The sequence below is a fragment of the Sarcophilus harrisii genome, chromosome 1 (assembly GCF_902635505.1).
Source record: "Sarcophilus harrisii chromosome 1, mSarHar1.11, whole genome shotgun sequence".
Classification (NCBI taxonomy): Eukaryota; Metazoa; Chordata; class Mammalia; order Dasyuromorphia; family Dasyuridae; genus Sarcophilus; species Sarcophilus harrisii.
In genome coordinates, this window is record NC_045426.1 from 622,981,515 (window position 1) to 623,005,327 (window position 23,813).

At 35.7% G+C, this 23,813-nt stretch overlaps 1 protein-coding gene across 1 annotated transcript in view; it reads left to right on the top strand.

The window, feature by feature from the left end:
* The window catches only part of TG (thyroglobulin), a 352,924-nt gene that overhangs the window by 134,288 nt on the left and 194,823 nt on the right, over window positions 1-23,813 (top strand). Inside the window, exons 28-34 of the mRNA XM_031947228.1 lie at window positions 7,027-7,092; window positions 10,386-10,466; window positions 14,133-14,270; window positions 15,969-16,145; window positions 18,211-18,322; window positions 19,492-19,571; window positions 20,576-20,719. Of these exons, the coding sequence (XP_031803088.1) occupies window positions 7,027-7,092; window positions 10,386-10,466; window positions 14,133-14,270; window positions 15,969-16,145; window positions 18,211-18,322; window positions 19,492-19,571; window positions 20,576-20,719 (798 nt within the window). The remainder of the gene's footprint in view (window positions 1-7,026; window positions 7,093-10,385; window positions 10,467-14,132; window positions 14,271-15,968; window positions 16,146-18,210; window positions 18,323-19,491; window positions 19,572-20,575; window positions 20,720-23,813) is intronic.

The following is a 23,813-nucleotide window of genomic DNA, read 5'->3' on the forward strand; positions in this document are numbered from 1 at the left end:
TTTTTAAAATAACAAGTGAAACTTAGTTTGAACTTCAATTTTCTAATATGTAAAATGAGGATAATAGTGCTATTATATAATTATATAGTGTTTACTATGCTACTTCCCAGAGGCTGACTGTGAATCTTGAATGAGATTATATAGATTTGTAAGCCTTAAAGTTCTATATGTGCCAGTTTTTATTATGATATCAAGAAGTCACATGCATATATATTCATACATGTATATGTATGTATATATTTCAAAAAGCTATAATGGCTTAAAACTGTACTACTACATTTGGGACATGCTTTATTATTTGCTGAATCTTTTCAATTACATCTAACTCTTTTGTGCCATTAAATAGAGTTTTCTTGGCAAAGATACTGGAGTGGTTTGCCATTTCCTTCTCCAACTCATACATATGTGGAAATTGAGGCAAAAAGGATTAAATCATTTGTCCAGGGTCATACACCTTATATGTATCTGAGATAAGATTTGAATCCCGGGAGATGTCTTCCTGACTCCAAACCCAGCACTCTATCCCAATTAGCCGTTCATTCTTTATTACTTAGGGTTTATAAAGTGTTTTCCCTACAACAGTTTGGTATGGTAGTTCAAACTATCAAAGTTGTACAACCAATGCTTCCCTTTTTCCTTTATTTTTAAATCAGTAAACTGGGACTTAGAAAGTTAAAGTAGCTTACTTGCCAATGGTCCAGCAGTTAATGAGTGTTAATAATCAATAACATTAATTGCCTACTATTTGCCAGGTGCTGTACTAAGCATCAGGATACAGACATGAAAAAAAAAGCTCCTGACCTTAAGGAGCTTATAATCTAATACACACAAAAGAAAGCTGAAAAGCTGTGGGTAACTGGGTAAAGTGCCTGGTATGGTGAAGAAATCAAAGAAATACAAATTGGGTACAACTGATGAGAAACGAGGAGGTGTGTTTAATTTGGACATCTGGGGAAGTATTCAATTTATAATGAAATTTCCTAAAGTGACTAATCAAATGCAATGACCTTTTCTCAATTCTCATTCTCTTTGACTTCTACTCCATTTTTGATAGGGCTGACATCACCACCACCCCACCTCCTGCATGCTGTCTGCTCCATTATCTTCAGAAACCTCAAATGCATCTGCTTCTCTTCTGACCTCATCATTCTTATTTTATATCCTTTGCTGCATTCTCCACCTTCTTCCCAAATCTGTCTTTCCTCTCCTCTCTTCTCCTGTCCTCTTTTTTCTTCTTCTCTTCTCTCCTCTTTTCTTCTCTCCACTCCTCACCTTTCTTCTTCTCTCCTCTTTTCTTCTCTTCTCCTGTCTTCTCCTTTCTTCCTCTCCCCTCTCCTTTTTCTCATCTTCTTTCCCCTCTCTCCTTTCTTCTCCTCTCCTCTTTCTCTGTTCTTTCTCCTTCTTTCTTTTCTCCTGTTCCTTCATATCTCCCTCTTCTCCATTCCATACATTTGCTAGACATACTTCTGTATCTCTAGTCCTGAGTTCTCTCCAGAGTACAAGTCGCACATTTTCACTTCCCCCTAGGATTTCTCTACTTGCATGAAACACTGTATCTCAAACTCAATGTATATGAGCCTTTTCTCTAATTCTGTCCCTCCTTCTGACCTTAACTATTTTTTCCATTGTACCAATAGCTCATATATGAAACCTTGGTGCTAATTTTTACACTTATGTAGCACAGTATGTTGAATCTGAAGTTAAAGGACTTTTATTCAGATCCCACCTCTAACATTTGTGATCTGTGTGACTTTAGAAAGATCAATACATTTCTTTGGACTTCAATTTTCTCGTTGTAAAATGAGAAAATTGGATTGGACTAATTCAAGGTTCTTAATGTGGGGTCCATGTGCCCCTCAAAAGAGTATATGTATAGATTTCAAAGGTTTCATGTACTTGAATGGGAACAAAATTACATCTTTATTTTCACTGACTTTGAATTCCTTTTTAACTGTATATATTTTATTTTATTCATTTAATACATTATTCTGGGAAAAAGTTCATTAACTTTACTAGATCAACAAAGGAGTCTAACACACACACACACACACACACACACACACAGTGAAGTAGATTTTCTCTAAGAACTCTTCTAGCTCTAATCTATTAGCCTATGAATCTTCCTATATCTTTCCCCTCCTTCCTCTTCTCTCTTCCCTCTACAATCACCCTGTTCTTTGCTCTTATTACCAATACCCTATATTCATTAAGTTCCTCACTGATCTTTTATGTCCGTTCTCTCTTTTCCTCAATCTATACTTTGTACTACTGCCAAACAACTTTCTTTTATATTAATACCCCTCATCCTTTGTTGTCATTTCCTATGAATCTGATATGGATTATTCTAACTTGTATGTATGATACTGACTTTTCCAGACCTATGAATTTTTATATTTAAAACAGCTTCCAGAACATCTCTATTTGGATAATCTGCCTGGAACTTCAGACTCAATGTGTCCAAAACCAAGTCTTGACTTCTAAACCAGTTCAGCTTGACTTTACTATCCCTATCTATGGCATCATGATTAGTTCATTCTACCATGTTTTTGACTTTGACTTTAACTGTGGCTCATCTTTGCTTCTCACATCTATGGGATCTTATATGGTATCTTAGCAGTTTGACTGTAACATCTCTTGTAACTATCATACCTTCTCTTTTCCTACAACTACTACCCTAGTTCAGACCTTCCCTACTGCCCACTTGCACAATTGCAACAGCCTTCTTATGAATCTTTCTCCTTTTGTTCTCTCCTTTTTCAAAATCCATTCTTCAAATTACAATTATATTTTTTTTCATATGTCCATATCAGATAATTGTAGTCCCAGTAGTTCCCTGGATAGAGAGCCAACCTTGGAGTCAAAAGGATCTGAGTTCAAATCCAGCCTTGGTAAAGTTACTTAATACTATTTGTCTCAGTTTCCTTCTGAAAAATGAGCTGGAGAAGGAAATGGCTCATCACTGCAGTATCTTTGTTAAGAAAACCAGAAATGATGTCAGGAAGTCAGACACAACTGAAAGACTGAATAACAACAAAATTACTTCCTGGAGAAGGTTCATACTTTTATGACCCTTTAGAGCTGTTTAGAACCAACTAGAACCATCCTTTCCAAACCCAGCTCTTATTGTTTCTCTGCTTTGCCCTGGGTTACAGCCAAATTGGACCAACCCAGACTGTGTTCTGTGTATAGAATGTTCTTCCTTCTTTATCTATTGAATCTCTTCATTTGTGTTTCCTATTCTTTCAGTTGATAAACAGTTTTCCCCTCTCACACCACAAGTAAGACTCTGTATTGGAACTCATTGATGTACTTAATGTAACATTGTTTATTAAGCTGTTTGTGTGGGTGTCGTCCCTTTATAGACCACAAGCTCCTTGAGGGCAGGATTTATATCCTATGTAATCTCTGTTTCTCAGAACCTGCTACATAGTATATCATTGTTTATTCATTTATTTGTTACAATTTTGTGGCAGGGGAATATTGTAGAGTGAAGCATGGAAAAGGAATCATTGGAAGCACATATGGAAAGATCATTTCTGATTGTAGGATTCAGGAAACACCTCTTCATTGAATCATAGAATTATGATACATTATTAATCTATTCTATTTATATTACTCTATCATGTTGTTGTTTAGTCTTTTTTTAGTTCTGTCTGATTTTCTATGATCTCATTTGAAGTATTCTTGACAAAGATACTTGAGTGATTTGCCATCCTTCTCGAGTTCATTTTACAAATGAGGAAACTTAGATAAATAAGGTTAAGTGATTTGCCCAGAATTAAACAGGTAGTAAGTGTGTGAGGTCAGATTCAGGGCTTGCTGACTCTAAACCTGGCACTTGAATTCATACACACACACACAATGCCACATAGCTGCCATTAATCTAGTATAATTATAATTATAATAGAGTTGGAAAGAACATTGTAAATTATTAGTCCTTTTTTTGCACATGAAGAAAATGAACCCCAGAGAAATGATGCAACTTGTTTAAGGCCACACAGAAAACTCTTTTAGAATATTAGTCAGTGAATAAACATTTATTAAACTTCATATGTTAAGGCACTATGTTAAGTACTAGGGACACAAAAAAGTAAAAGACAGTTCCTGTTGTCAAGGAGCTCAAATCTAGAAAGGAGGAAAACTATCTACAAAAGAAGGAATGAATTGAGGACTAAGGATGGATGAAATGGAGTTACTGTATTATTGTTTGGTCATTAATATGCCCCTCTCCTTCAGACTTGCCTCTCAGAATTGCACCTAAAATTATCTTCTGCTTTATTGTCCAGGAGATCTTGCCATGAAAATGTGGTCTGTCTGCAGTCCAAAGCAGTTTGTGCTAATAAACACACCTGTTATAGACACTTCTGTGAAAAGGCTTGGTTTGGGTGACTCAGAAACCATGTTTGCCTTTTTACTCATGTAGACTACTGCGTACTGGAAATTAGCAGCAGCTGGAAGAACTAGTAATTGCTCAGAATACATTTTAGGAGCAGAGAAGCTTCTAATTTAACTTTTTCAAAGTACTTTGATGAAAGGAACAGGAGAGACAATGTGGGAACAATGGGAAAAAGACCTGGCTGGAGTTCCAGAAACATTATTTCATAAGTATGTGTTACTGGTCAAGTCACTTCTATGGACTTCAGTTTTCTCATCTTTTAAATGGATATAATAACATCTTCTCTGTCTCCCTGTAGGATTTATAAAAAGCATGTGTGATGATCAATCTATCTGTCAAAGAAAAGAATAGTTTTCCAATGTCATCCAATCATTATTCAATCAACATTTCTTTTTTGTTGTTGTTATTGAGTAATTTCAGTTTTGTCTAACTATTGTGACCCCATTTGGAGTTTTCTTGCCAAAGATATTGGAGTGTTTTGTCATTTCTTTCTCCAGTTCACTTTATAGATAAGGAACCAAGGCAAAGAGAGTGCTGGGACTTGCTTAGAGTCACACAGCTCATAAGTGTCTGAGATTGGATTTAAACTCAGGAAGATGAATCTTCCTGAATTCAGGCCCAGCACTCTGTCCACTGTGCCAACAAATATTAAACACTTATTGTGGGGCAGTTAATGATGGCTGTGAATAGAGCACCAGCCCTGAAGTCAGAAGAACCTGAGTTCAAATTTGGCCTTAGATACTTAACATTTCCCTGGACAAGTCACTTAACTCCAGTAGCCACACACACACACACACACACACACACACACACACACACACACACACTATTGTGTATTAGGCAAAAGGAGACAAAAAACTTTCTCTGCCCTCAAGGAGTTTAAAAACTTAAGGAATACACAACATGCAAACAAGTATGTAAAAAGCAAGCTATATACAGGATAAATAGATAGTTAATAGAGGAAAGATGCTAGAATTAAGAGGGTTTGAAGACAGTTTTCTGTAGAAAATAGGATTTTCATCAGGACTTGAGACTGGGAGGTCAGTGGTTAGAGCAGAGGAAGGAGAGCATTCCAGGTTTGGAGGATAGTTAATGAAAATGTCCAGAGCCAAGAGATGGAGTATCTTGTTCATGGAACAGCCAGAAGGCCAATGTCACTGGTCAAAAAGGACATGTTGCAAAGTATTTTACAACGAAAGTACTAGGTAAAAGGCACTGGTGATTGTTATTATTGTACAGCTAAAATATACTATTCTACTAGTGAAATACAAAATAAAAATATTCTATATGCTAAATATTTTTATTTTGTATTACATTAGTAGAATTATATATTTTAGATATATAATATATAGCATATGTATATTATATATAATATATGTATTATATATATATAAATAGATTTATAGCATAATTCTAGCATTAACTAAAAACATGATACAAGCTCTTTCATAGAGTACAAAAGGGACTGACTCTTGAATCAGAAGTCCCAGTTTTGAATTCTACCCCTCATGCTTACTACACATATGACTAATTACTTAAACTTCTTTGGCTCCTCTTACCTCCCCTATAAAACAAGAGTTGTATTAGATGGCCTCTGTAATCACTACCAGATCCAGATCTATGTTCCTGTGAAATTCACTGGAAGATTGTTAAATGAAATTTTAAAAATATATCTTATTGGTGCCCTTGATCATTATACCACAACATTTCAACTCCATCACTCCTAGATTTAACTCTTCCTCATAGTGATGCGGTGGATGAAGTTGCCATGCCTGAAGTCAGGAAGATTCTTTTTTGTGAGTTTCAAATCTGATCTCAGACACTTACTAGTTGTGTGACCCTGGGCAAGTCATTTAACCCTGTCTGCCTCAGTTTCACCATCTGTTGATTGTTTGGTGGTTGTCTTTCATTCTCAAAGAAGATCAAAATGATATTACTATGTTAGAGTTGAGTTGCAGTATGTCTGACTGTGTCTGATTAGACCAATATGAGCTCAAAATGGTCTGACACATGTCAGGCACAAATAGTTGATATGAATATTTGGGATAGTTTCTCTAATTTTGTGCATCTCATGTTTCTTTTGGCTAATTCAATTCTGCTTTGCTCATAGAGCACAGTATCTTCTCTAATGAGAGCACACCTTGCTGGGCAGTCTTGTGTCAGTGTCACCCATGTTATACAATCAAATCTAAAGTTCTTATAATACACCTTGAGAGTTCTTTGTATCTCTTTTTCTGACTACCTTGTGAGCGCTTACCCTGTGTAAGTTGTCCATAAAATAGTATTTGTTATTCTTAATTTTTCATTATTTGTAAAATGAAAAACTGGCAAACAAACTGGCAAACTACCATCTCTGCCCAAGAAAATCCCAAATGGGGTCACAGAGATGCAATGAAACAAATAAACAATAATAATAAGGGGTAGCCCACTAACTAAGAAGGCAGCCCATCACTTGTCAGGGATGCTATAGAGAGTTCCTGTTCAGGTATAGGTTTTATTAGCTGATTTGTGAGATGATAGTGATAAGTGATGTTATGGTGATGGGGATGATGAGGATGAGAATTTGAGGATAAGGATGAAGGTGAAGACCAATTTTAACTTTTTGAAATTTTATTTTGGTTTCTTTATAGATTCAGAGCTTCTTGAAGAAGTCCCAGGCCTTTTTATAAGTTTCCAGGAAGTTTATCTGTGGAAAGGTGAGCTTTATGTGAAAAGACCAATACTCAGATAGATTGTTTTGAATGTACCCTGCAACTATAGTAATCACAACTTGTCCTCATATGCCCATCCTGTGTTCTGAAGATGTTCCTTAATTTTCCAGGAAATTATGAGGACAAGAGATAAAGACTCTGGTTGTTCATTTGTCATCTCTCTCATTGTTGCCACAAGAGCTTCCTCTCTTCAAATCATACAATTCATTCATGACATCTTTTGGTCCTGTTCTTAATTGGTTATGTTTTTCATCTTGCTCATTCCATCATGAACTTTTTTGTGGCCCTCTACATTTTATTTTTTTCAGTTCTTCAGAAGCATTTGTGTTCCACTTGCCATAGAACAACACCATTAAGATGTTTATTATGGGAGGAGTCAAATGTATTTATTAAAATTTGCATATATTAGCTTAGATGTCTACATTGAATACTCTGTCCACTTCAAGGCTCAGAGCACTGATTTCTTATTTAGGACTAGCCAATGAAATAGGAAGGCCTCTGCTTATCTAGCACATAAAACATCAAAATTAAAAAGGATTTGGAAACACAAGAGAGGAACTGGGTAGGAGAAATTGGCCACTTACTAAATAACAGGGAGATAAGAACTGTACAGTTGTCCCCATTACTAACGTAGACATAACAATGTCCCAAAAGTCATTTTGCTTTTAGCATCAATAGCCCTTGTCTATTCTCACTTGAGACCAATGGGAGAGATGATAGCTTATGTGGTGAGTCAGGCCTGAAGCTCTGAGCAAAATTGTGAGGACACTAGGGTTCAAGTTTTCCCCAATGGTCCAAGGGGATCAGACTAAACATTCTCTAATGAGTCCTTAATCGATAAATAAATACCCAATTGTGTTACACATATTTTCTTTGCAACAATAAGTACTAGCAAGTTTAAGTATTATAGTTTTGTTGTCATTTTAGTTGTTGTAAGCACTTAACTAACAAATCTAAAACAATATTATGGCTAGTGTATTAAATTACTCTAGTTTTTCAAAGAGGCAATTTTTTTTTGTTAATGTTAAAAGGGATTTGCAGAACAAAGAAGACTGAGAACCATCACTTTAGCCCTGTGTCTCTGTCTTTGAAGCTTGCTCACCTCCCCCATCAGCATTCATAGAATCCCATTTGGATTCTTCCTCCTTAGCTCTTGGCTAAACTCCCCATCCCTCTGCCAGTGCCTCTGGGATATCCTATTCTTGGCAGACCTCATCTTTGGCAGACTCCCAATAGTAAAGGCCAAAGTGTTTTCTACTAATGGCTTAACTTATATCTCAGGCAGCAGTTCTCTGAAAAAAAATTGCAGATAACATACTTTTAAGTTTAATGTGTTATTAACATATTCTCCTTTACTTTCTTAAATCTAGAAAATCAATAAAACAATAAATTACAGAGACTGCAGATTTCCAAGGTATAAATGCTTGCACAGAAATAGCAATTCATTCTAAGGAGGTCAATCTCTGGGCTCCAGTGCATCCTAGATCCCAGGCACTGATAGATTTGCATTTTTAGTATGGTAATTGCAATCCAAAGTACTTTGCCGAGGATTCCTTTCAATTACACTACGTGGTCAATAATGGTGCTAGAGAATATAGGAACAATTTCTTATATCCTCATATTTTGGTTCTAAGAAGAAAGAATCTTTTCCCTTTTTCTCATTATTTATCAGATACAAAGAAAGATACTATATAATATGGTGGTCTTGGATCTGAGTAATAGCTATTATTTCTCAGGTATGCTCAAGTTAGCATATGTTTCATGTTCACAGAGATGGGATAGAAAGAAGTTTCTCTTTTTGTTGAAATAATAGAAGGAAGATATAATATTTTAAAACTGTCAAGAGGCAGTTTCTGGGTAATTAAATAATTTTATTAATAAAACCAACAAGTTATTAATAAAAGGATGATCATTTGGCAGTCTATCTTAGACAAAAAACAAGAAGGCAACTGGCTCACAATTTTTATACCTTTAGGTATTCAATAAGGGGCTGAGTGAGAAATTATCTCTACTTGGGCTAGGTAGACAGAAGGGCTTTCTCCACTCAAGCTTGAGTAGAACATAATGAGCTTCCCCATCCTGGATGAAATTCCTCTCAGGGTTAGGTGGGATCTAACAGAGGTGAGGAAAATTAATACAATCTCCTTAAGGGCTCCTTACCTTTCAAAAGGACTTTTGAAAGTCCTTCAAAATAGCTGAATTTTTAAAAGTGAGGAATTTAGAAAAAATGGAGATCTCTGAATCTTCTCACAATATTGTTTATTAATAGCCATTTCTCCCAAAGATCAGAGAGAAAGCATCACAGATCATTCTCAAACATTTCTGTGCCCCCTTGCCAGCCAGGCCCATCATATAACAGCCAAGTAAAATCCTCACTAGCTGACTTGAGTTTGATAGATGGTTCAGCCATCCAATGCCTTTGGTGGAAATAATTTACATTTATATGATAGATTTATAAAACATTTTATGTATTACATCCCATTTGATCTTCACAAATTAAACTTTCTGAAAAAGTTGCTATTATAATCCCCCTTTTTTGGAAACTGAGGAAACTGAGAGTCAGATTTAACTGACTTGGTCAGAGTCAGATAATCTTTGAAGCCCTGGCTTATAGTGGGCACTTAATAAATGTCTATTGATTGCATGTAAAAAGCAGTATTTGAACCCTGTCTTTCTGATTTAAAGCCCACAATTCTATCTACTTGTTCTATCTTACTTCCCTAATTTCCTCTCTTATTTTACGTGACTCAGAACTATTCCTGGAATACACTGCAAAGATCCATGAATATATTGATGTCAAGTTGGATATACTGTTGAAAGCATTCCTTTCTTTGAATCCTCAACACTTTGTAAAATGCCTGACACATAGCAAGCACTTAATTAAATGTTTGTTGTTTGACCTTTATTATTAGGAAAGGGGAAGATGAAGAAGAGAACAAGAATTTGTTAAGCACCTTCTATGTGCTAGGCACTGTTCTAAGTACTTTATACTGTTGTCATTTGATCCTAATAATTGTCCTGTAAGGTTGGTTTGATTATGATCCCGAATTTTTTAATTCTGGAAATTAGGGCATGCCAAATTTAGTGACTTGCCCAGAACCACAAAATAAAAAGTAATTAAAACTGGATTTGAACTTGGGTCTTTTTGACTCCAAACTAGTGTTCTATGCACTATGCCACCTGACTGGGAAAACTAATGTCCTAGTTGGTAGCTTAGACACCTTATTCTTGTTGCTTCCAACATGGAACCAGAGTGACTGATTTCTCTTTTCTTCCAGATTCAGATGTAAATACTGGAGAAAAGCCTGCAGAATGTAGCCGGAATGCAGCTCAAGGATCAGTTAGTCCACTAATATCAGGTAATCATAGTTTAGTACTAGATTTTTCATGGATATAGACTATTGATTCTTGGTGGGGGGAGGGAATAACATTTATGCCTTTTATGTAATAGAAGTTACTATCTCCATTGATATTGAGCTCTTTCACATTACAAAGGAAAATAATTAAGCAAAATTATTTGTATCAACAAATTCACTAGAAAAGACAGGTGACCTTTGAGGTGGAGTCATACCCCGATCAGTCAAAGGAATTAGGATTTTGGATTTGTGGGAGAGGCAGAGTTCTATATGCAAATATAGGAATGGTTTCTACATATTGGAGCTACTTGATTAATTTTATTTTGAGCTAGAAAATGAAATGGGGAACAATGAGTGGAAATTACAAGGTGGTGTTTTTCCTTTCATTAAAACTGAATGTCAGTGATGACAGAGACCTTTTATCTAAGTATTTTTTAAGTTAAGTAGTCAACATTTATAAAATGATTACTATGTACCAAGCACTGGGTTAATCACTGGTGTTACCAAAAAAAAAAAAAAAAGGTGAAAGATAGTCCTACCCTCAGAGAGTCTGTCATCTAATAGAGGAGACAGCAGGTAAATAAATATATACAAAGTCAGCTGTGCGGTACAGTGTGCACTTGGATTCTGAAAGATCTAAGTTCAAAAATGGCCTTAGATGCTTACTGTGTTTGTATGTATGACCTTGGGCAAGCCATTTAATTTCTTTTAGTCTTGGTTTTCTTAAAATGGGGTACCTACCTCATAGTGTTGTTGTGAAGAATCAGTAGGACAACTATTGACTTGCTGTGGGCTAAAAAGCATCCCATCAAAAAAATAAAATTTAAAAAAGCATTTCTTTAGTATTTTGTTTCATCTGCTTCTGCCTGATCTCTTTTTTTGGAAGCTTATATGGAAACTTGGGAATGAGAGCTAGAAATATGGCCAAAGGTTTTCCTTAGCACTAAATAGCCAACAGTGCCAGTGAGTGCTCATGGATCAAACATTTAAGAGATAGGTTCTTCAAAGATACTTGAGATGACATATCATTCCTTACAAAAGAGAGGTGGTTATTGCATTTATTTAGCATTCCCTCCTATGGAAGTGGACAATTTGACAGTTTGATGGCAGAGGCTTAGAGGAGAGATGGGAAGAATACAAAATCTAACTAATTTTGCAGCTTCTCTGCCAATTACTTTCCTGGGTCACAATATAATGTGATTTAGGGGGAAATCTTTCTCATTTTTAAAACTTTTTTGCCTAGTAATATCTGAGTACTATCCCAATTTTCTTACTCATATTCTTCCCTCAGGGGTTTCTACTAAAGGTAGAGGGGTCTCCCTTTTAATTAGCGCAATGCAAAAATTGGTAACTTTCTCTGTAGATGCTGACTGGCATGAGGAAAGGGGAGGGGAGAACAAAGAGGAAATACAAGTCTGAATCTTGATAAGTAAGAAGGCTTCCACCTCATCTTTCAAAAGAAAATGTGCAAATACATATTCAGTGTTTGACAATCTTAAATGGAACATTTGACTCAAAATCAAGAGACCAAGCTTCTTGAATTTACTTTTGATTCATACTGTGCTCATCTTTCTGCCCCCTCAATTTCACAGGTATTAGAGATTTACAGTAATGCTGCATTTCTCCTTTTGAAGTGGAGGGAAGACTAAACTGGGCATGGCAGTCAGGAAATGGAAATCCTAGTCCTGATTTTGCTACTAATTAGTGTTGTAATCTTGGAACAGACCAATCTTTCTGAGATTCAATTTCCTCATCTGTAAAATTAGGGGATTGAGCTAGATAACCTCTAAAATCCTTTCTAGTTCCAAATCTGTAACCCCATGACTAATTGTCCTTTTGACAACTAAATGGGACAGTAGATAGAGTTCAGAGTCTAGAACACCTGATTTCAAATGTGACTTTAGATTCTCACTATGGGCAAGTCACTTAATCATGTTTGCCTCAGTTTTCTTATCTATAAAATAAAGAAGAAAATGGCAAAGCACTCTAGTATCTTTGCCAAGAAAAGCTCAAATGATGTCACAAAATGTCAGAAATGACTGAACAACAACAATAATAAAGTCCCATCTAGTCCTGAAGTTTTACTTTCTGACATTCCAATAACTAAGAATACTTTCAATGATAAAATTTTGAATTTTGTATTCTAACACTCCGTGTTCTAATGATACTTTCGTCACTAATGTCCTGTGTACTATTTTCTTACATTCTATATTCTAAGGATGCTTATCAGTTCAGTTCTCACATTTTATGTCCCAATTTACTCTAAGAATCTGTCTTTTTAGAGTATCAACTCAACATTGTATGATCCTGTTAATCAAGTTATTTTCATGTATTGTTTTTATTATTGTTGTTTATTTCCATTTGCAAGCTGTTTATTGTAAGGTTAGTAAGGACAGTGGTTGGTATGTTGAAAGTACTTAATAAATATGAATTGACTGACTAACTGAATAATTGATATTTATAAATCTGTTTTATAAAAAGTGGAAACTGGTCCAGGGAAAGAGTGACACAGATCTCAAAGAAGTTAGGGACAGCATTGGGATCTGGGCTCTGAGTGAATTGAAAGCCAGGCTCTAGGACTGGTTAGCTAATACTCTTAACCTATTTTTTATGCAGATAAAAGATTGAAAAGAAATCTTAACAAAAAAGGGCTCTAGCTTAGACATTCTCATTGTACCTACCTCATTATGGTCCTTTTGAGCTTCTCATTTTCACTACAACAATCTTATAACTGCTAAGATTCTGGGTGTTTTCTTACCCATTTAGAAACATGCATTTAGTCTGCAATTGGACACACTGTCTAGTAGAATGTACTTGTACTCATAAATGTCTCCCTGAAAGTCTGTTCTATGTAACTTTTTCATATCTTCTTTGGGTAGTTTCTCTGCCTGTAAAATAAAGGAACTGAATTAGATGACCTTACAGCTTTAACATTCTGTGTTCTGACATTCCCTGTTAATAAGTCTCATTGTGGGATCTTTGAGGAACAGGATTTTGATTTTTATACGTACATCCCCAGTGCCTAACAGTGTCTGGCACATAATAAGTATTTAATAAATGATAGGCAGTTTTGGATAATGGAACAAATGATGGATTTTGAGACAGAGGACCTACATTCATATCTTGACTCTGCCACTTAGTCCCTTTATGGCCTCTGAAATCTAGGTTTAGATTCATCTAATTCAATGATAATGATAATAATTATTATCATAGTATTTATATAGTACATTAAGGTTTGCAAAGCACCTTATATATATTATCTCAAATATCATCGCTCTAGGGAGTAGCTGATGTTATTATTCCCATTTTACAGATAAGGAAACTGAGGTTTACAGGGGCTGAATGATTTGCCTAGAATCACACAGTTACTAAAAGCTGAAAACAGGATTCTAAGGACTTCCTGGGATCCCAACTCCAATACTCTATTGGCTGCTTGATGTTTAAAATGCTTCTTATTTGACAAATTCTAGCTTGAACATTCTGTCTGATGTTTCAACATTCTCTATAGATCAAGGTCCCTTCCAGTTTTAAACTGGGAAGGGAATAAGCAATTATTAAGAGTTTACTATACACCAGGTACTGTGTTAAATACAAGTATTATCTAAAATGCTATGATTTTAATTTAATGTCCATAAACAATTTCCTTTCAACTCAGTTTTTCTTTTTCAGATTCAACAATGGAACTCTTCTCCCAAGTGAACACAAAGCTTGTTCTTATAGATGGAAAGAGGACTGTGCCCAGACAACAGTACCTTCTGTCCAGGCTCAAATATTCAGCCCAGGAGGCAAAGCTCTGGTGTCTCTCTCGTAAGAAATCTCAGATATAATGACCCCCCTTGTCAGTTGTACAATCAGACATCACTAGCTTATTCACAGACTTGATTGTGAGACATAGAAGATTCAATTCAATAAGTATTTATTGACCAATTAAACCACATTCATCCCTGTATTAGTTGCTATGAGGGTGCACTATGTTGATCAAATATATAATTTAGCCTTTGCCCTCGAGGAAATTATCATCTGTTTTGTTCTCTTTACTGTGACCTCAAATGCCAGAGTTATATCTCTCCCTCACTTTTGCTCTTCGATTTCTAGAATGCCATTCCTACTTCCCACCATCCTTTATCCAGACCCAGATCAAATCCTATCTTCTTTCTCCATCATCATCCTGACCTATAGTGATTCCTCCTTCCTCTCAATTCCTGTGGCACACGTTGACTATAACACTCATTGGGCATTTATCATGTTATACCTTTTATTGTTAGCTTTTCCCATCCATCCAACTAGGCTGGAAGCTCTTTAACTTTAGGAACTATTACTTCTACATTTTTAAAAAAATTTCTCACCATGCTCAGCACAATGCCCCTCAGATCCTAGCTAGGTGTTCCAAAAGTACATGAAACTGACATTTACCAGTTGATGAATAATAAAGTCCTAAAGTGAACAGAATTAAATATTTTAATAATGTATACCAAGTGATACCAATCTTGAATAAATCAATTTAATTCAACAACTATGTATTAAGCATCCTATTTTTAATTTATCCTGAATATAGCTTATTTGCACATAATTGTTCTCATGTTATCTTCCCCAATGAACTGTGAGTTCCTTGAAAGCAGAGACAGCTTTTGCCATTCTTTTGTGTCCTGGTCCCTAGTAGAGTGCCTGGCACACAGTGGACACTTTATAATGGTTATTGACAGAATAATAGAACTATGTTAGGTATTGGGTCCATATCAAGATGAATGACAATGTCTATGCCATAATGGAGCTTCCATTATAAAATATCTGAGTTATCTGAGTATCTACTCCAAATAATATAAAGTAAAATGTAATTTGTTAAGGATATAAAAGAGGTTGCAATTGGGTTGATTGCATCTGAACAGCTGTAGCTATCACTCAGCTTTCCTTCTAATTCTTTGTGGTTTATTATCATCTCTCTTCCACGGGGGTTTCTCCATCTCCCCTGAATTCATCCTCCCTTTCATCTTTTAGAACATTAAGGCAAGAGGAGGAAAGTAATGCTGATGGGGAATCCCTGGGCTTCCCCACCCACTCAGGAACTCCCCGAAGACAATACCTTCCATCTCCTTTCTCACTGATCTCAAAGGTTCAAAGAAATAAAAAGTTAAAAAAAAACAGGTCCTACCCACAAAAAGTTTGGGGAACCCCAGAGTTACCCAAACTTGATGTGATGATGTAAATTTAAGATGAAATAAATTGAAGAAATTACCTTAACAATTACCTGGCACCGAGTTCAGGGTAGCTCAAACAATTCCTGTCAGACAATTGGTCAATTTTTAGAAAATTCTTTTTGCATTTAATGATGAAAAATTAATCAAATCAAAGAACTAATTTGTAAAAATATGTTACCAATGTTAATTGACTAACAGATTAACTGACTTCCTGGGGAAGCTTTTGGACCAGGGACAGAGTGAGTCAGAAATGAGTGGCCAGTAAGAAAAAAGCAATTTTCAGAACTAAATATCTCTTGTCTCTCTGTAGGCTGTGCTCAAGACAATACTTTTTGTAAGTTGGCAGAGGTACGGAATACGAGCAGTGGGGATTTCACCTGCATACTCTTCCCAGAAGCTCAGACATGTGACAATTCCCTCACATTCACACCTGAGAGCTGCACTTTTGTCCTTCCTTTCAGACCACAGACCCTTTTTCATAAAAATGGTGAGGGTTATTTTTTTTTTGTATTCAGAAAATAACTTTTCTTTTGTAGGATATATTTTATTATTTATTATCTTGTTTTTATTGCTTTGTTTTTTTTTCCAAAATCATCTTTATTTCCAACTAGATCTCCCCTACCCAATGAACTATCCCTTGTAAAAAAAGATAAAAAGGGAAACACCAGGGGAAAAAATAGCAAAACTAACGAACACATCAGCTGTACTTAATAACATATGTATTATTCTATACCCATAGATTTCTGCATCTACAAAGAGGGTAGGGATATATTTTTTTCTCCTATTCTCTGGGGCTAAATTTGGTCATTTTAATTGTATAGTTTCCAGTTTAAAACTATTTTATTTTAATTTCCATTGTTGTAAATAATTGTGTATTTTGTTTTCTTATTACACCATGATGCATCAGTTCATGTAAGACTTCCAGTGCTCCTCTACTGTGTCAAAATTGCTATAGTGCCAAACATTTTTAAACAAATAAAACAGCAGAAATTTCTGTTCTGCAGGCATTAGCTCACTTGCTCAGGAGAAAAGACCTGAATTAAGAACAAGACAGAGAGCCCTTTTTCTCTGTGTCAGAAACAGCAGGGAATGAAAATCAAATCTCTGGATGCTCTTTTGAGCACCCATGTGTATACAGCTATTTTCTGACTACAGTTTCTCAAGACCATATAGGCTGCATCTCTCTTCAGCATCTAGGTCCCCCAAGGGATGTGGTGCCCCACCCCATCATTATATATGTGAAAACAAGCTCAATCAGCTGAACTTAATTTCAAATTATCATAACTTTACAATAATAATTACAATTCATATATCATACTGAAAAGTATAGAAAAAGCCCTCACTTTTGTGTTATAGTTTATCATTTTATCTTATCTGTCCCCCTCATCTGTGTGAAATAAGTAGAACAAGTATTATTTTTCCTACTTTGCAAATAAAGTAACTGGGGAAGCACCTTGTACAAGAACTACCTACTTTGAGGAAAATTCTTTGTTAGTGTTTAAATGCAATATACTTATAAGTTGTATTGATACTAATGCAAACTCACTTTAATATAGCACTTTGGGATTTGCAAAGGAATTTGAATAAATTATTTAATATATGATTTATTTTATCTTTATAACTTTACAACCCTGTGGGATGTTGATTCTCATTTTACAGATTAGTAAACTAGTTATTCCATTGCCCCAAAGATGCTTCCATAGACCTCACTTTAGATGTTGCATCTCAACACTCAGAGGCAACATAAGTGGTATCGAGTATAGGGAACCAGGCCTGGAATCAATCAGACTTGAGTTCAAATATGTCCTCAGACACTTATCAGTTGTATAATCTTGGACAAGGCACTAAATTTCTATTTGCTTCTTCCTCTATGAAATAGATATGATAATAGCATCTAACTCCTAGGGTTGTTATAAGGATCAAATGAGGTAATAAATATTTAAGCACAGTTCCTGGACACAGGACACAGTTAAATATTTGTTCTTTTCATCTTATTCACCTACAAAAAAGTAATCACTGTATCTATCTATCCAGTCTGCCAAACATTAAAAATAGAACAAAGCAGGATAGAGACTCAATAGTGACAAGACTGACTTTTTTCCTCCATTTCATTTAAAAACAACTATTAACATTCATGAATTATAAATTCTCTCCCTTCCTTCCTTCTCCCCTCCTTGAGAAGGTAAGCAATTTGCTATAGATTATACAAGCCCATTGTACAATACTTAATTTGATATTATCTATGAATTCAGATTTCTTTTTATCTGAACTCCATAAAACATAAAATGAGATATTGCTATTGATATTTTTAATAATCCTAAAATAACTTAAAATAACTGATCTGGTCTTTCTATTTGTCTTTAAGATTTGCAAAACATTTTATATACAGCATCTCATCAGATACAATTTTTTAGGTTGGTACCAATACCCTCATCTGAATTATGCTTAGAAATCCTTTCTATACCCCTTAGTTAGGATTTTTTTCATATCAGATTTTTCTTGGATACTCTAATTCTTCCTCATATTAATAATGCCTCCTTTCTTCTACACAGTTGTCTTGGGAGACAAAGTGAAGGCATTTTACACTCGCCTACCATTCCAAATACTGAGGGGGATTTCTGTACGAAGCAAAGTGTCGATGACCAGAAAACCTGTTTCCAATGGGTAAAGTGTTACACCTGTGGTTTTTATTTTCCTGATGATCCTCATCACAGTAACCTCATCATTTAGAGGCTTAAAGCCCTAGGAACTCACTAGAGGGGTAGCTCTATTATAAGGCCATGTAGGAGCTTACTTCCTCTCCTTTCATCTGAGGCCTCCAGATTTGCTCTTGTTCTTGGCTGACATCTTATTTATGAGGGGAAGCAATGGCCTTGTGATGGCCTGATGCTTTAAATCTAGTTTTGAAGATGGGGAAACATCTCTAAAACAAAGATCAATTCTTAGAATGTGTAGGGCACACATTGGCTAAGTGGGAAAGGAAGGATAAATTATCTTTAACTGCTTATTGCCCAACTGGGCAGACATTCAAGCCATGACTGACTCTTTGATTCAGGACTAACTTCCCAAACACTTAATATCTTTCCTTAAGCTAAAAGCAGAGATCAGAGTCTATTTGGGTGATCCTGACCAAGTCACCTAAATTCTGACTCAAATTCCTCAACTATGAAATGGAGATAATAACACCTACTTCCCAGAGTTGTTATGAAAAACAAATGACATAACTGTGAAATGCTCATCACAATGTCTAGCATAGAGTAACTACTTAATAAATTCTTGTTCACTTCCCTCCCCCTCTGCTTTTCCCTTCCCAATGACTTGTCCAGAGGAGTCTTTCCGACTTCAGTTTTGATCATTTTCTTCCTGAGTTCAAATCTGCCCTAGACACTTACTAGCTTGTTGTGTGTTCCTGGTCAAGGCACTCCACCTTGTTTGCCTCAGTTTTCTCATCTGTACAATGAGTGAGAGAAGGAAATGGTGAATCATTCCATTATTTCTACAAAGAAAACCTCAAATGGGATCATGAAGAGTCTGAAACAAATGGAAAAAAATTATGGCTCTGATCCAGTTATAAACTTTATGAGGCAATATTTTTTCATTATTGCCTGGGTCTCCAGTGGCTATCTGGCACTTAGTAGGTGCATAATAAATGCTTGTTTATTGATGAAGTTCCACAATTTCTGAGTCCTAAAGAAAAGCCTGAAAAGTCTCATACTATATGACAGTGCACAAGTTGCTAAATATATTGATAGAGTTTCCTCATCGATAACTTAAAAACAATAACAACAAAATTAGGAAAAAAAACTTATTATTTGTTTTTCTTTCTTCTCCAGGTTCTTTGAATGTGAACTAAGATGTGATGCTGATCCCTGCTGCAAAGGCTTTGGTTTCCTCAATGTTTCTCAGTTAGAAGGTAGGCGGCATTGCACCTTCCAAAGTATTTTTTTCTCACATGGTTTGGCTTGTGATATGTTGCAAAGAGAATCCGATTCCCTCATGTTTTGACTTTGAAAAACATCCACCAAGACTTCATGGAAGAGTCTTCACTATAAAACATGTTAACTAAGAGCAAATACTAAGAACAAAGGTAGTGGAGGATTTAGACAATCATGTTAAAGTAAGAGCATAACTCAGCAATATGGTGTATGCTTGTGTGAAGAAGATGACCTGTTCTTCTTTTTTAAAGCTTATGTATAACTGTTTGTGATCCCTTTTCTTCTAATAGAATATTAAAAATAAAAATAAAAAACTCACAATAATCCCAGTATAACAAATTCCCTTATTAACCATATTATATAGATATGGTTAATAAAACCTATTTATCCATATCTATATCTATGTTATATATATATTTATAATGTCTATATCTATATCATTCTAGATTTCAGTCCATTACTTCTCTGGAAGAAACATGATTCCTCATCAGTTCTCTGGACTCATGTTTTCTCATTGAATTAATAAGATTTCTAAAATCTTTTAAAGGTGTTTCTCTATAAAATGTATCATTCTTATGTAAACTGTTAAAGCCAATCATTTTACTTCAAGTGACAAGTAACAATGCGAGATAAAAGATAATTATATAGCAAACCTGATTTAAACTCCAAGACTTCATTTTAGGCCCAATTTCTTCACTAGAGAATCCCCTTAAATATCCAACTGTTTTGTTTTGTCTTCCTTAGATTCAATGAAAACTTAATGGTGGATTATGAATAGGAAATTAAAATAATGACAACTCATGTTTCTTTTATACTTCAAGAACAAAGTAATTCCTTCAAAACAAATTTATGTAGTAAAGAGTTCAAATATTATTCTCCCCATTTCATAGATAAAGAAACAGTCTTAAAGAATGAAATACACAAGGTTATATAGCTAAGAAGATAAAAATCTTTTCCCCTGTGATGATCATTGTATTGCCAGGTGGAGAGGTGATGTGCCTAACTCTGAGCAATCTAGGATTCCAGACATGCAGTGAAGAAACCCGAGGCCCCTGGCGTATTTTGGACTGTAACTCTCCTGATACCGAAATAAGAACATATCCCTTTGGCTGGTACCAGAAACCTGGTGAGACATTGATTCAAAATGAATGAAATGCTAAACCATGAAAGCTAAAGAAAGCATCTGTTATCACTGATATCTCACTCATTGTTTCCAAACTAGGACATTTCCAACTCCATATCATACATCTCTTTATTATGAAACATTCTCAGAGTTTTGCACAATCCCCTGTTCTTCCACATCCTTTTGCCAACTTTTTCCCTGAATGAGGAAGGTATCAGTGGCCCTTGTAAGAAGAGGACAGGGATTGTAAGTTATTTTTGTGCCCTGCCACAATATCTGACCCAGACCTTTCTCTCAGTACTTTATTTAAAAACAAGAGTTAGCACTTATTATATACCAGGCTCTGTATGAAGCCCTTTGCAGATATATCTCATTTGATGCTCACAGCAACCTTGCAACTTAATTGCTATTATAATTCCCATGGTATAGGTGAGGAAACTGGCAGAGACAGAGAGAAGCAGACCCTGTGGGCTCAAGGTCACACAGTCAGTAATTGTCTGAGGCCAGATTTGAAAGCCATTCCTAACTGTTGAAGATAGTAACTTAAAAAGACTAAGGTCTCTGACATATCCAGGGACATCTCTGGTCATCTTGATCTTTATCTAGCCAGTGCACCCAGATGGCTCTGGAGGGGAAAGTGAGGAAGGTGACTTTGCTCAGCCCCCTTCACCTAAATCCAATTCACTTGCATGTCATGGCATCTCCTCCCTGATGTCATGGTCCTCTCCAAGAACACAAGGCAAAAAATAACCACAACGTCTTCCTGCCAGGACCAGCTTCTATCCACTATATAACTTACTGAGTGAATGGATGAATATATTAACACAACCCAAGCAGGTGAGAGAATTGATACGTGGAGCAGGAAAGCAGCAGCTATGGTCATTACCCTAACAAGAGCAATAATCCTTCTTTCCTTTTGCAGGTTTTTTGTTGTTATTCAGTCATTTCAGATTCCTTTGGATCCCATTTGAGGTTTTCTTGGTAAAACCACTAGAGCAGTTTGCTTTTTCCTTCTTTAGCAAATTTTACAGATGAGGAATCTGAGGTAAACAAGGTTAAGTGACTTGTTCAAGATTGCACCACTCATATATGTCAGAGGCCAGATTTGCTGACTCCTAGAACCACCTCACTGCCCACAGTTACTCGTAGTCAACTCATAAAGAGAGCTAGCCTAGGATTCTGGTCTGGTGTTCCTAGCCTGACCCTTACTTATTACATAGTACCTTTTGTATAACTGTGGAAGGTGGTATTTCTTTGGGATTTTCCTTTCACATCTGTGTATGTATTACCTTTATTCCCTTGTTTTATGGACTACACAGGGAAAAAAAACTCCTTTTTTATTAAGACCACCATATAAGCTATTAGAAGTACTAAAGTCATAAGGCTTAACAACAGACTCAGACAATGATAATGCCCTCTCACAAAAGCAAAAAAGTAAGACATCCTTGATCCTTCTGTGATTTCATGATCAGATGATTCGATTCACTTCTAATGTGTGATAGAATTATTTATCTAAGGTATTTGTGAAAGATGAGGGGAAATTACCATTGTTAGTTCACAAACTCTGACTAGTCTGGATATCTTGATCCCTGCTTTCAATTTACTGTGGAGCAGGTGGCTCAGATGCACACCCACTATAAAAAATTTTGCACTAGGGGAAGTAGAATGAAATGTGAGATGGGTTGAGAGTAGTGATAGAAGAGGAGCTCACCTGAGGTGTTATAACAGGGTGGGACTGTCTTTCTAATTGAACTGAATAATCTTGCACATGATGCTAACAGCATTTTTTCCCTTGTCAAAGAAATTAATTGCAAATGTTGCCAGTTTCCTCTAAATTTTGGAGCCCTAGTGACTTCTCTACCCTTAACAAAAGTGCCAACTGATCTGTGGCCAGTAAGATAAACACAAGGTCTGTCTCAAATGTACCAAGAGCTGTCTCTGCTGGGTTTGTTCGATTTATTCTTTTCCCTACTCATTCCATTTTCCTTGGCATTCCTTTGTCATCTCCATTTGTTTTGTCCACATCATTCCCAAGCACTCATTATTTCAGATTTCTTGAAAACTGACTTTTTTGATGCCCCTAAAATGACAATGTCTTCTACCCTAAGAAATACATCAACCAATCATTCTATCAGTCCATAAACATTTGATGCCTACTATGTACCAGACAATGTGCTGGTTTCAAGGTCTAGAAAGATAAAAATCAAATTTGTGGAATTCACAGAGCAGTTATAATAACCACCACCAAAAGATAATAGTTAACATTTATATAGTACCTAATATATCTCAAGCACTGTACTAAGCACCTTACAATTATTTTCTCATTTGATTCTTCCTACAACCATGGGAGATAGGTGCTATTAATATCCCCATTTTACAGATTAGGAAACTGAGGCAAACAGGGTTAAATTCCTTGCCTGAGGTCATACATCTTGTAAGTGTCTGAGGTTGGATTTGAACTCATGTTTTTTGGACTGCAGATCCAACATTCTATCTACCATTCCACCTAGCTGCCCCCAAATATAAAATGCCTAACCTTAATAATATAGCACTTTAAAGTTTTCAAAAAGCTTTCCACATATTATTTCACTTAACCCCCCCCCCCCCCAAAGTATAGCCATGTGGCCACTAGTATCTATGAATCCAGGCTAAGAAACTTTGATTTGGAGACTTATCCCATTCAGCTTCCTCATTTCACAGATGAGGAAATTGAAGTTCAGAGAAACTTCAAACAAAAAATATCACAACCAGCTTTGGTGTTCTAACTCTAAATCTAGCATCTTTCTACCATGTCAGAAGTGGAAAGAACATCATGCTTATTCATTGATTTCATTATCATTATTATTTAATGAGTTATTCACTCTAGGAATTATCATTTACCCTATAGTATATGTGTGTATTGTGTGTATGTATGTTTTTACATCATATTTAAAGACAGAGATTGTCTCTTATTGATTTTTGTTTTCCTCCATACTTAGCACACAGTGCAATCTTTCTGTCCTTTCTGTCCTTGTTTGGACTTTGAAAAAATGGTTTTCTTTATGTATGAGTCACAGCACATGGAGAACTGGCTTTTGCTTCTCCTCTATCTCTCTCC